This window comes from Leptodactylus fuscus, chromosome 4 (assembly GCF_031893055.1).
Source record: "Leptodactylus fuscus isolate aLepFus1 chromosome 4, aLepFus1.hap2, whole genome shotgun sequence".
Taxonomy (NCBI): domain Eukaryota; kingdom Metazoa; phylum Chordata; class Amphibia; order Anura; family Leptodactylidae; genus Leptodactylus; species Leptodactylus fuscus.
The window spans coordinates 71357000-71371059 of record NC_134268.1 but is presented as its reverse complement, the minus strand read 5'-3'; the positions used below and the strand labels follow the sequence as shown (position 1 = coordinate 71371059).

Genomic DNA, 14060 nt, shown 5'->3' with positions numbered 1-14060 from the left:
AATACCTGGTGGTAGCTACTCTGTAATTCAGTGTTCAACCTGTTGAAGAGTCTTTAAAGCATGGCCAGGTATCTTGGCCAAAACAGAGACAACGTTCTGTAGACACTTGGTTTCAGGTATATCTTGGAGCAGCACTTTGTGACCTTTGTTGGATACAGTACATTTATCTTTTAAGTTTTGTGGAGAACAAGGGATTACTGAGCTGTACAACTGCACAGAATAATCTATGAAGTCGCAGTAAAATATGGTCCTATGCGACACTGCATTTCACTGCATACACATACATCAAGTTTAATGCTTTGTGTTTTTCTGTTATTTAAGGTCCGATGCCTTAGGACAGATTCTTCCTCAGCTTGGCAAGGATTGGACACACCAGGGCATTGCTAAGCTTTACCACTCCATACATGAGTACGTATCTGGGTTCCATTGCAAAGCAGATTCCTTTATTTAGAGAACAATGAGGTCATTATTATGGCCTCCATGGATACCAGGACATATGTGTCAGCTCACAGTTTCCTACGAGCCAAAATTTGTTTAAAATCTGGGGGATTGTCCATTACCAGTATAATATCATAATCCATTAGATGTGACTCAAGTCGTATTATTCATCAGATGTCTGAAACTACTCTCCGGATGAATCATATGGGATCAGGTCAAGTGATATGAGATCACATTACTTCATTCCTTACTTTTCAAGAATCATTTGACAGAAGCAGAAATGTCTGTATTACCAATAAATAACTGTTCAGTTTTTGTCAGTACTGCAGTTGCATCTATACAGAGATGGATGTATATAGCTATATATAATAAAACAGCTAAACCAAGGTGTCTTCTCAAGGTTGCCAACAGTTTCATGTGTGTATTGTCACATTACTGTTCTTTTTTTTTAAAAAAAAAAAATTCACTTTCCAATTTTCCAATTTCAGGAATGGATACAAATTTCTGTATTGCTCGGCCCGTGCTATTGGCATGGCAGACATGACTAGGGGCTACTTGCACTGGGTGAATGACAGAGGCACTATACTTCCAAGAGGACCTTTAATGCTGTCTCCAAGCAGTCTTTTCTCTGCATTCCACAGGTAACTATATAGCCAGTGCCAAAATATGCATCTATTTATTTTAGCTACACTTAATGTTCCTTCTTGCACAGATTGCTCACCATGCCCCATCTCTTTCACGCAGACTATTCACCCTACCTCTCATACACGTGCACTACACCCCATTCCTTCACTCTGAAGCACTTACTTCCCGCAATTCTTCTATATATATATATATATATATATATACACACACACACACACACACACACACACACACACACACACACACACACACACACACAACCACCTATACCACCATTTCTTTCATACTCATGCCAACTTGTTGGAGAGAGTGATACTGCAGTGTTTACTACCATTGTACAGCGTCTATAGCATTGTGTAACCTCTTCATTGTTGTTATTCCCCTGACACTTGCGTTTTTCACTGCTGTCTTCTTTAGGGAGGTCATAGAAAAGAAACCTGAAAAGTTCAAGATTGCCTGCCTCAATGATATTAAGAACTTGTTTGGTCCACATCAACAACCTTTTTATGCTGCTTTTGGTAACCGGACTAATGTAAGTACTACGTGCTGTGAAACATTTGGGTTCTCTATCTGTAGGCATACATTCAGCCACTGTATATATGGTGCTGTTTTAAATACACACGCAGGAGAGAATGCACTAAGGGAGCGTTCACACTACCGTCAGTGTCTGACAGGTAGTGTTCGCTACTAGTGTCTGTACAAAATCTGGCACGGACACTAGGAGCGGACACTAGCTGTGTCTGTGACACTTGTCATTCATTTAAATGGCGATTGGGTGCGTTATTTTGCACTCCGTGCCTGTCCTTCACTGTCCACTTGTAAAGATGTCCGACTTTTCAAGCGGACAGAAAAAAACCTACATGTCAGGTTTTTGGTACACAATCCAAAGCAACCTTGCACCAAAAAATCTTGTCAAACAGAACAAGAACCAAAAACCATGCTGCAAAGTCCATATTAGTAATTGAATGCTTGCAAAAATCATCCAGTAGAAAGTCCAAATCCAGAAAGTCGAGAGATGTATCAATCGCCATCCAACCTGCAGAGGACGAGAGTAGAAAACAAGAGAGACAACAGAAAAACATGCACAGGAACATACACATTACTCCAAATACAGTATAAGCATGGACCAGCGTCACCCCTTGATCATCTAAGGAACAAGTGCATTCAGGGCAGAGCGAAAAGAATGGTCAGTATACAGTGTCAAGGGAGAGTCGCACCACAAGTCCCAAACCTTACAAAATTTTTCAGGGCATCCCCTGCCTTTATATACCACGTTATTATACGGGACAATGGAATTCACCAGCTTCCGCCACATGGGAGGGAGGGGGGTCTGGGAGCCATCCCAGGCCATCAATTTTACATCAGTGGGGGTCAGACTGTTGGCCTCATGCATCAGAACTTCAGGGGTCACAATCTTTTGCTCTTATTAAAGCGACTTGACGTCTATCTGGGCTGTTCTGAGCTTGCACTGGAAATAAACATTGAGCGTTGAAGACAGTCATCCATATGGCTATTACTGTGCTAATATTTCCCATACCCAGTGTTATTTACTTTGATCAATAAATAAAGCAGCCTGTGGGGAGCGACGGATGTTCAACAGATTTCTTTTTATCTTTCCTACATAAGTGTCATTTACCTCAAAGTACAAAGCACAACAGCTTTGTAGATCTTATTACAGGAGATGAAATTCTAGTACTAGAAAACTTCTCCGTTTGTAAAGTACCCGGTTTTCTTAATCCTTGTGTTCCTGCAATCCGTTATTTTTTATGAAGTGAAAAATAATTTTCTGCTTCAATATTACACAACTAAAATCTTAGTTATCTGGTGTTTAAGGAACGTGTATGTGATAGATCTACAAAGCTGTCCCATCTGTGAGGTCGGGTGTATGATGAAGCCGTCACTATAGAATCCATTAAATGAACTGCTGTGTATATGTACATGCCACTTTCCAAGGATGAACTTGTTAGCGCCACCCAAAGAGAAGGAAAGAAAAATGTAATCTAGTTATAATACTGGAGATAACAAGAAATGAAGAGCAGGACGGCTTGAACAAAAGTGGAACAAAGCCAAAGATCATCACACAAAAGGGATCCCCTGGAAGTCGATGTAGTCTTCCAGCGTCTTCACATTTCCCCATGACTCAGTGTTTCCTGAGGCCCCTAGCATGGGAATACAAGTTATGTCTCTGGCTTGCTGTCCAGCTTCTGTGTTGAAATGTTTATATCTGGATGCTCTTTAAAATACTTTCCTATTAACTCTGTCTGCGCCACAGTCTATACCAAATGGGGGGGGGTTAATATATTTTCTTTTTTGTGTTTTTGGAGATGGAAGATTGTTCTGAGTGTAACATATATGTCTTTCAGGACGTTTTTGCTTATGTCAAAGTTGGAGTCCCAGACTGCCGAATTTTTACTGTCAATCCAAAAGGAGAATTAATACAAGAGAGAACAAAAGGAAATAAGACATCGTAAGTCTCCCTTCTTCTTCTCCCTGCTTTACCTGCATTGTATGCAGGTAAAGCAACCTTAAGGCTGAAACCCCACACTGCGGAAACGCTACTGAAAAAAAAAATGCAGTGTTTGAATGCCGGCGTTTTTGAAAGTCGCAGCATATAAAATTTACCTGTGAAATGCCATAGTCAGAGAGAAAAGCGCTGCTTGCAGGACCTTTCTCTCCACATTTTTTTTTTTTTTTTTTTTTTGGGGGGGGGGGGGGGGGGGGAACAGAATTCCCAGGTGAAGACCGGGTGCAGGTGTGAACATAGCCTTAATATTAAAGTAGATTATAAATTTATTAATGACTCAAATACTGACAGTCTAAATTTGCCTGAACATTTAGTTACATTTTAAGGGCTAATAACAATAATCATATATAAATACATAGTTAGCTAGCTATATAAATAGATGCACGCATATATACAAGCACAGCATTAACTTATCGTGACTCTATGCAATTTGGTGTAATGTAAATTGTCCAGTTTATAATTTAGTTTTATCCATTACTTGACCATATGTTTTCTCTGAACCTTTTTTTCTCTCCAGGTACAGTCGACTAAGTGAACTGGTTGAACATGTGTTTCCTTTGCTGGACAAAGAGCAGAATTGTGCTTTCTCTTGCCCGGAATTTAGCTCTTTTTGCTATTGGAGAGACCCATTGCCAGAATTGGACCTGGCAGACTTGACATAAATCACTCATGAGCATGTCTGGAACTGTTCGCGGACGTGACATCATTTCGGTCGGCAATCCCTTACCTGGAGTATTACTGATGTGAGGAGCCTGCATTGTTGTCCATTGTTTCCAAGGCCTTTATCTCACTTTGTCTTACAGTCGGTTAGTAATTTGTAGCCAGTAAAGATATTGTATCCTATCAATATATTCAGGGAAAATGTTAGAGAAAAGTGATTTTATTTTACTACAATATCTTAATTCACTGTAATTTAACTTTGTTCTTGTGACAGATGCATTGCACATTTTATCTTGTGTTCAAGCATACCTTGAAGTGTAATAGTCTCTTTCTATCATGTTGTGCCTCCTTGAAGTTTTCATCTTTAAAGCCATTGGGGTGTAGCGTCTATTGCGGGGCAATACGCTTCAGGACCCACAAGCAATGGAGACTTTTTAAGTACATAGTGAGAATCACACGGTGTGCAAGTATTATCTCCTAGAAAACAATTTGGTTCTTCAGCATCTGTGATAAATGCTTAATCCAAATATGTGTAAGAGTACAGCTATTTATTTTACCTGCATTTCAAGCCACTAGAACATACAATGTTTAAGGCAATTGTGTGAAAGTTTGTTTTAGGGTGACAAATGTGTATTTAAGGCCTGTGGGCCATCCAGTTTTGTTTTAATTTGTAAAAGTTGAGTGTTATTCTTTATTATAACATTTCATCCTCATGGTAACAAATGTCCCCCCGTTTTACTAAATGAAGAGATGTCTTCTGGAGAATACTTCTAGGGGATATGGTCAGGCAGTAGATCACTCCTTTAGTTTTCCTTTAAGGGAACCTCTCTTAATTGCAGTCTACATGTTATAGAATAGGAGTTGCTGAGCAGACTGATAGTTTGGGGGAAAATTTTCTGATCTAAATCTCTGCTTTTTCTTGGCATAAGGAGTCCAGTGGTTAGCCCTGCTCTGGCTGCTGACTGCCTTCCCTGCCTGGGTACAGGGATAACGGGGAGTCACGAAGTAGGACCACCCACTGGACACCCAAGCCAAGAATGAGATGAGATCTACGTCCGCACATTACATCTCTGTCCATTCTGGGTGTAAGAGTCCAGTGGGTGGCCCTGCTCAGGATGCTGACCGCCTTCCCTGCCTGGGTACAGGGATAACGGTGAGTCACGGAGTAGGACCACCCACTGGACACCCAAGCCAAGAATGAGATAAGATCTACGCCCGCACATTACATCTCTGTTCATTCTGGATGTAGAAGTCCAGGTGGTCATATTCAGTAACTGACTGCCATCCCTATGTGAGGTCAGAGGTAAGTCATACTGTTAGTAGGACCACCACTGGATGCCTAAGCTGAGATCAGGTGATCAGTAAATTATCTGTTTATTTTCGGCATAGGGTCCAATGAGTGGTCATCTTCAGTGACTACCTGTTACCTCTTTAGTCCTACTTGTACAGGGAAGATTCTGTCAGTAGGGCCAGCCACCCCTAGGCGTAGAGTGGAAATTTACATTAATAATTGACAAGTGATTCTGGATCTTTTCCCACTAAACCATGTCTGCTTCACCTATACCTGACATATGACATGCTGCTGGAAGATCGAACACCAAGCTTAATGCGACGGGTTCGATTTAACTAACCAGCTGTGAAGGATCCGAGTAGGAATACACCGGACAATAAAACTTAAGGAGAATAATAGATTATGCAGTAACCAATGGCAACCAATCAGCTGCTGCGTTTCATTTGTCTGGTGCCAGTTTGACAGTGACCGTCAACGTCTGATCAGTTGCTGTGATCTAGTTCTCGCCTTCCAGCCATGTTAGTAAGTGATCCTTTATGATCAGTCTCCTCTTTAGTTCTCGCCTGTTTTAGTAAAAAAAAAAAAAAAAAAATTGATTTCCTTAAGTAGATCCATCCCCCAAACTTGTCTGTAGAGGATAAAAGCTTATTTTTTATAGTACTATAAAGAAATGTATGGGAGAGATGAAGCTGCTTATTCTGCAACTATCAGACTGGCGGCCGTATAACCTAATGCCAAATACTGGATGAAGATAAAAGAAGCCGCCTGGAAGGTTCTAGCTCATAATTACAGGGTACAAGCCAACATTGCCTGACTAACCTCCACTTCACTGGTGCTGGCTGTAGTGGTTTGCAGAAAGTGGTGTGCAATAAATCTTCCTTACAGCCAGTAAGAACTCCTTGTGCACACTTCTTTTCTTTCTGAGTGCCCTACCTTCACTTAAGGTATGAGTCTACTTTACATGGTGACAAATTGTGAAAAGGATTTAATTGTGGTAGGTATCCTGTTCAATTCTATCCAAATAAAGTGTTCAGATATTTTATATATTTTTATTTGTGTATTGTGCCTAATTATTGTGTGCAAGCGTGAGTGCATTGTGTAGCTGTGATACAGTTAGGATGATCACGGTGTAAGGTGCTTGGAGGTATATGGAAATACAGACTGCATCACAGAGCATTCAGTCAGCCATAATGTGTCTGTATTATGGACACTAATGGTAAGTTCACACAGTGGAAAATGAATATTTCTCAAAAACAGACAAAGATTATACAGTGCGAACATGCCTTGGTCTGGTGGCGGGTCTACTGGCACCAACTTGCAATGATGTAACAGGCAGTGGGTTGTGAACCTTCTGTTGATTCGGACATGGGCAATTCCTGAGACCACTTAAACAACAGCCTTCCCAGTGTTCATCTTTTAACCCCTGTATGGGAATCTGCCAGGTCCCTACCTCCTTGAAGTGGTCCCAGCATGTCAAAGACCATGGAGCAGCACATCACAGAGGGGAGTACGCATGGGGAACCCCCCCCCCCCGAACAGAGCGGTGTGCAGTGAAAGTGCATAAACCCCACAGGGGTCCATGTGCTTGCTCCGAGATCTCCGCAGGGAACATGTGCACAGGAGAGTACTTCACAATCTACTTTTCTGTCCCCATGACTCGTGCAGAGATCTGGTGGCAAGCACATGGAACCCATTATAGTCTATGGGGTATGTGTGCTTTCACTGCACATTGCTTGCAAATGAAGTATTATTATTAGTATTATTATTATTTTATTTATTATTGTTTAATTATATAGCACCATTAATTCCATGGTGCTTTACATTCGGGGGTTACATACAGTACACAAAATATACAGGTAGATATAATACGAACAGTGACCGACTGGCACAGTGGGGTAGAGGGCCCTGCTCGCGAGGGCTTACAATCTATGCATTCAGTAGTCCATTCGAGGGGTCTACAAATGGATTACCAAACGTAGATGTGAACCAAGGGTCATCCAGGAGTCCAAAGCAGGACATAAGGACAATTAATTGAGGTATGAACTAAAAACACGAGTATATTACAGAAAAATATGAGCCAAGACCATAGCAGGAACAAAGGACATAGAGGCTGACTTCAAGGTATAGGGCCAACTTCAGGCCCCAGGACAGGATCTAATGTATCTGGCTCAACGGAACAGCAATTTACACTTGAGAAAGGGTGGATACGCGCCCAAAACGTGTTGTGATTGTCGCTATTAAAGTTTCCATTTTTGAACTATTGTGGGAGCTCTATTCTTAATGCTAAGATTGGGTTGGTCCTCTCGATGTCCTCTGTACACCCTCGGGTGTGAAAGAATCTGCTGCATGCCACCCAGAGTTGAATCCTCTGTTGAAATTGGTTTTTGACGCCTACAAAGGGTTGTGGTATACCACAATCATATCAGGTGAGTCTCACAGTACCGTTCACCCTATTTTCATTGCATCGATTTACACTATGGGGCACTCTTTACCCTTTTTTCTTTTATTTGTTTAAGCCAATAGACATCAAGGGATCCGTTTCTAGCAGATTTAAAATGGAAGAAATGACCAATGAAGTTCATCCTTTTATTTTTTGCATTTAAAAACTGATGTGAAACAGATGACACTCGGGCATCAAAAAATGGGATGGATGCAAAACGACCACTAAAGATGGACACACACCCATTTTTAATGGCTGTTAAATCTTTTGAAAATGTCACCATCATGTGAATATGGGCTAAGGCATTGTTTCAGGATACAAACACAAGGATGTGCCTAAATAGATCATGAAACACAGAAATGCATAACACAACTGAAGCATTACATAGACAAGGATTGGCTAGGGAAACAGGCTAAGGCCGTATTCACACATCATTGTTTTCGTCAGTGGTTGTGAGACAACCAGGAGTGCAAATTGAGCAGAAGTAAAGTATAATGGCAATGCTTGCCTAGGTTTGGTGTTTTTAACCTTCAAGGCTCGTTCACATCTGCGCCCCGGTCTCCGTTTTGCAGGATTCTGTTTCCTGCCCGAAACTGGGCAGGAGATGGAAACCTGCAGTCATTTTTCAAACCCATTCATTTGAATGGGTTTGTAAAGTGAGTGCTGGTGAGCATTTTGTGCTCTGTGCTGAATTTCTCACACTGAAAAAAAATGCAAGGTGTTTTTTCTCAAATACAATGCGCCAAAAACGTGCAGAAAAAACGCCTCACGTTTTTTTTTTCAGCGTGGGAAATTCAGCACCATTTTCCTCCGTGTGAATGGACCTTTATAGAAACAAAAGTACACATTGGTAAACAGGTGGCTAGTTCGACTAGGTAAGGTAATATACCATCAAACGTAGAGTATCAGCTTTACAAGCAACATGGATGCCTATGCTGCTGCTATTGCAGGACACATGATGTCTATCACACTCTGAATCCCCATGTTATCGCCGTGCTGATGTTGTCAGCTGGAGAGCCACATGTGTGGCTGCAGGTAGGGGGGTATACTATTACACTCATGAAGGAATCCTCAAAGTTAAAAAAAATAATCTTTGTAGCAAAACTTCATCCTGTGAAGGGGATCACCCGGCTCATGAGATGTCTAGTGCAGAATGATTGGAAAGGTGGTCACACATTATCATTGTGTTCTCTACTCACTGGCTCAGGAGTTTTCCGTAACTCCCATACTGGTGAATGGCAAGAGCTGTACCCATTTGTGGCCACCTCTCCATTAGTTCTTCACTGGCATATGGCAGTTGTTACCCTGGAACACCTCTGGTATTGGTACATTCACACTAATGAGCACCCCTCTGTAGGATTAGGCCTCATGCCCCTGTTGTATAACAACTAGACCATGTGTACTAATATATGTAAAATATTATTTATTACATCTGCTATTCAGGTGACTATATATGGAATGCTTTGGAGTGGGTGCAAGTTTGTTCTAGCTCCTAGTGGTTACCCCCACTGTAATGCCAATCTGCCCTAGTAGGCTATAATAGAGTCTGTGTCTTTAAAGGGATCCTATCATTCAATTACTTTTTTTTCTCCCTAACATGTCGGAATAGCTTTAAGACAGGCTATTCTCCTACCTTTCGTTGTCTTCTGTGTTTGCCTAAAATCCCAGTTCTTGTCTGTATGTAAATGAGTTCTCTCGCAGCACTGGGGGCGGGCCCTAGCACTCAAACAGCACGGGGGGTATCCCCAATGCTGCCAGAGAACTCTCCAGCGCCGCCTCCATCTTCTTCTGAAACGAGGTCTTCACCGCGTCTTCTTTCAGTGGCGGCTTCTAACTTCTAGGCTTTGGGCAAAGCAGACTGCGCATTCTTGCGGCCACAAGAAAAATGGCCACTTACATAGTATTGTAAGCGGCCATTTTCTCGTAACCGGCGGGCATGCGCAGTCGGATTGCCCTAGGCCTGAGGCCTAGAAGTTAGAAGACTCCACTGGAAGAAGACATGATGAAGACCTTGTTCCAGAAGAGGATGAGGTGGCACTGGAGAGTTCTCTGGCAGCATTGGGGACGCCCCCAGTGCTGTTTAAGTGCTGGCGGATTCCTCCAGTGCTGCGAAAGAACTCATTTACATACTGAGAAAAAACGGGATTTTAGGCGAATGGCGGCGTGGAGAAGACAATGAAAGGTAAGAGAAGAATAGCCTTTCTTAAGGCTATTCCGACATGTTAGGGAGAAAAAAAAGTGATTGAATGATAGGATATGCTTCTTAAAGGGATCCTTTCAGGAAATCTTCAATACATGATGAGTTGAGGATATTTGAAAACTAGACAGCGGAGTCCGTGGACTACATTAGTGCACGTTCCCAGGGCAGGAATTTCAGACTTTTGTGGCTGATCTTGGCATCTGGACCCCGCACTATTCAGGGAGCTTACAGAAGTCTGAACTTCAAAAGAAAAGGATTATTCCCAATATGTGTATCCTGAAATACAGCGCCCATATCACTATGCATTATTTTATTCAGTAAACTTCTCCAAAATTATTCCCTTAAGAGAAGATTTATAAATATTACCCTAGTCCAAGACCTCAACTATTCTAAACCATATAGCTTACTCTAGATTTGATAGGGATTTGGTTCTTTTACTCCATTTTTTCCATCTTCTAATCAGTTGTTGTAACTTTTGACTGTCGGATACCATTTTCCGGTGGTGTAGTGACGCAATCTGGTGATAGAAGTCCTATTTATCTACAGTATGATATTTTAACAGAGCTTATGTTTCCCTTCCTGATCTTTGTAACAGAAAGGAAAATGTGTAACAGTTCAAAGTATTGGTAGCTATCCAGCAAAGGGTTCCTTCAAGCCTGGCTGCCGCAACATTCAGGGAGCAGTGACCTTAAAGGAACTCCTGTAATCCATGTGCTGGATGATCAGTCTATAGAGGTAAGAAGGGTGATGACATGTATTCTAGGATCTTCGCCAAAGCCATGACCAAGAGTTAAACTGATTCTGCTGGGGCTCAGACATACACATTATATTGGTAGAACTTGGCACCCAGAGGGAATTATAAAGAGGACCTTTGGATCACTTGATTGTCTCGGAAACTGAGGCTCCATATGGTGGTATAAATAGAGAAGGATTAAAGTAGCTTTCCAAGAGCCTAATATCAGTGACCGATCCTTAAGATAAGTCAACAGTATATGATTGGTGGGAGTCTGACACCGAGGACCCCACTGATCAGCTACTCAGATTGGCAGCATCTTCTGTCTCATGGGTCAGTGATATCATATTCATCAATCAAATGGTCTATTCATAGCTAAACTACAATACCGAGCACAACTACTAAACAATGTATGGTGCTGTGAGGAGGAATCACTCATCTGAACACTTGATCTGCGAGGTCCTAGAGGTCGGACCCCCATCAATCTAATATTGATAGTCTTTTTAAGGTTCTTGAAACTCCTTTAAGGAAGTAAATGAATGAGATGAGTTTTCTTGGGAACATTTAGGGCTAGTTCACACGTGGGCAAAGGGGAGGTTTTTGACAGCGGAATTCGCTTCAAAAACCTCTCCTTTAACATGGTGGTCTATGTAGACCACTAGCTTTTTTTTTCCTCCTAGCGTTTTCCGCCTGAAGAAGCGACATGACCTTTCTTCAGGCGGAAAACGCCTGAAGAATTGCATAGAAGTGAATGGGAGGCGAAAACCGCGCGGTAAAAAACCGCGCGGTTTTTTGCACACAAAACCGCGCGTTTTTTTGCAAAAAAACGCGCGGTTTTCGCCTGCAGTTTCTATAGCACATATAGGAAAAAAAAACCCTAGCGAAAACCGCGTCAAAAACCTCGTCAAAAACCGCGTGGAATGCAAAAAACAGCGTCAAAAAAACTCCTCGAGGTTTTTTACCTCACACAAATAAGCTAGGCGGTTTTCACGTGTGAACTGACCCTTAAGGTGGGAGAATGATTCATGGACAAAAAGAGAGTGAACAAATATGTGACCAAGAATCGGGAGTTGTCCGAAGATATTCATATGGAGATGGTGGCGGCAAGTTAGTGATTTATTAATACGGTAAGACCTCGGTATTCACAGGAAATAGTTCCAAGCTTACTCTCAGATACCAGAAACCGTGGATAGCATTAAACACTATTCCGCATAATCCAGAGAGTCAGAAGCAGATGGCTCAGTACAATGTGCAGTGACCGGGCCACACTGTTTCACGCTTACCTGCTTCTGGTGTTGTAGGACGCTCAGGGAACTGTTGATCGGTCCCAAGCGTCGGCCCCCAACGATCTTATATTAATGACTTATCCAAAGGATGCCACTAACCAAGGTTAATGAAGCCATGGATATAATATTTGGACAAGGCAGTCTAAAGTTGCAGCATATTTAACAAAGTGGCTTGTGCTGGATGATAAAATTGGGTCTTTTTTTAGACACGTTTGTCCAACACCACCTCTTGGTTGGCTTACTTTGCCTCAAGATTTTGCACCACATTTTTTATTGCATGTTGATGCATTTTAAGCCACACTCCCTTCCCTCTAAACCATAACCCCACGTCTTGCAAGGTGGTGTGCGTCCTTTACAGTTTTGTGGTGCTATTTAAGCCAGAATTCTGGAGCATTTATTTTAGTAAATCTTCCCCAATGTATTTATCTGTCTGTAGACAAAACTTTTCTGAAAATTATTTGTTAGGTTTTAGTTTTTTGGCTTCTCCTCATCTCCTCTAGTTTGGAGCTACACAGCTGTGATACAGAATTGTGTGCCACTCCAGGGAAGAAGAAGGCTAATGTTATGGTGAACACCCAGCTGATATGGGGGATCCTCCCAGATAAGCACAAGAGGACTATTCAGTTATTGTGTTGACTCCTGGACAACCTCTTCCCAAATGAAGTATAATAGTAGGCATCTCTTACAGCTCTTTTCTAGTGCACCTTCAGCCATTATTAAAACTTAACTGTGTTCTGGAATTGTGTAATAGAATCTAGAATATAAGCCTGACTTCTGTATCATCCTTTGCCCCCATACTTTATTCCCAGGCAATGCCCGGTACTTTCTCTAGTAAATTATAATATTTAGTATTTGATATAATTATGAAATTTGAAATATTCACTTAGGACAACTTCTTTGGTGTGTACTAGACGTGGCGGTTTTATGCTGACTTTAGTGACCTTGATGGGGAAAAGCGCTCAAACAAAATCATGTCTCATGTGGTTTTTACCAGTTTTCTTTCTCTGGTTAGTGGTAAATGACCACATTTATTTATTTATTTTTTACGCCCACATCAATATTAAGTTTCTATTGTAACCACAGTATGCTGACATGCCAGCTTGTCCATTTGGTACATTGAGGCACGCAGCTGCTTCCCATGCAAGCAGTTGACTCTTTAGTAAGTTCCTTTTGTTGTGGCAAGTATGCTTAGCTTAAAACCTGATGAATTGCAACTAGAAAAGAGCATTTCTATGAAGTTACAAGGCGTAGAAAACTGTATATTGGAGGTATGAGCTCTCATCAACACTACAGAAGAGTGCTGCATGACAAAGATAGGCCATCAGTTTTAGACTGGTATGGGTCTTACTGTCGGGACCCCCGCAGGTCAGCTGTTTCCTGGAGTGCTCAGACTTTGGTATTGTTTATGCCATTGGGGTCCTGACAGTTGGGCCAGCCGATTGAAAATTGATGGGCTACCTTAGGTTAAAGCCCCACGTTGCAGAAACGCAGCTTTTTTGTTGCAGATTTTGTTGTGGTTTTTTTGAGCGGAAGCCTAGAATGGTTACAAGAGGAATGAGAATTATATAGGAAATTCTTATACTTCTTCCTTCTGCTAAATCCACTCCTGGCTGTGGCTCAAAAAACCGCAACAAAATCTGCAACAGAAAAAGCTGCGTTTCTGCAACGTGGTTAAAAAAAAAAGCTATAAAAGAAAGTGATATATAACGGTGTAGCAGCAGCCAAGTCAGAGTGCCCTTGCTTCCTCCCTCCACAGCAGTGCCTATAATGGACATGGCAGCAACATAAGTAGATCATTGAGCAATGTGAAAAGCCCTGGTCTGATAAATTACATTTTCATATG

General features: G+C 41.7%; 1 protein-coding gene across 2 annotated transcripts in view; it reads left to right on the top strand.

Moving 5' to 3' along the window:
* Positions 1-6608, top strand: part of LPIN2 (lipin 2) — a 53877-nt gene extending 47269 nt beyond the window's left edge. For both annotated transcript variants that reach the window (XM_075270646.1, XM_075270645.1), the window contains exons 16-20: positions 322-408; positions 927-1079; positions 1501-1615; positions 3447-3550; positions 4125-6608. In XM_075270646.1, coding sequence (XP_075126747.1) covers positions 322-408; positions 927-1079; positions 1501-1615; positions 3447-3550; positions 4125-4269 — 604 coding nt within the window. In that variant the 3' untranslated portion in view covers positions 4270-6608. The remainder of the gene's footprint in view (positions 1-321; positions 409-926; positions 1080-1500; positions 1616-3446; positions 3551-4124) is intronic.
* The last annotated feature ends 7452 nt before the right edge of the window (positions 6609-14060 follow it).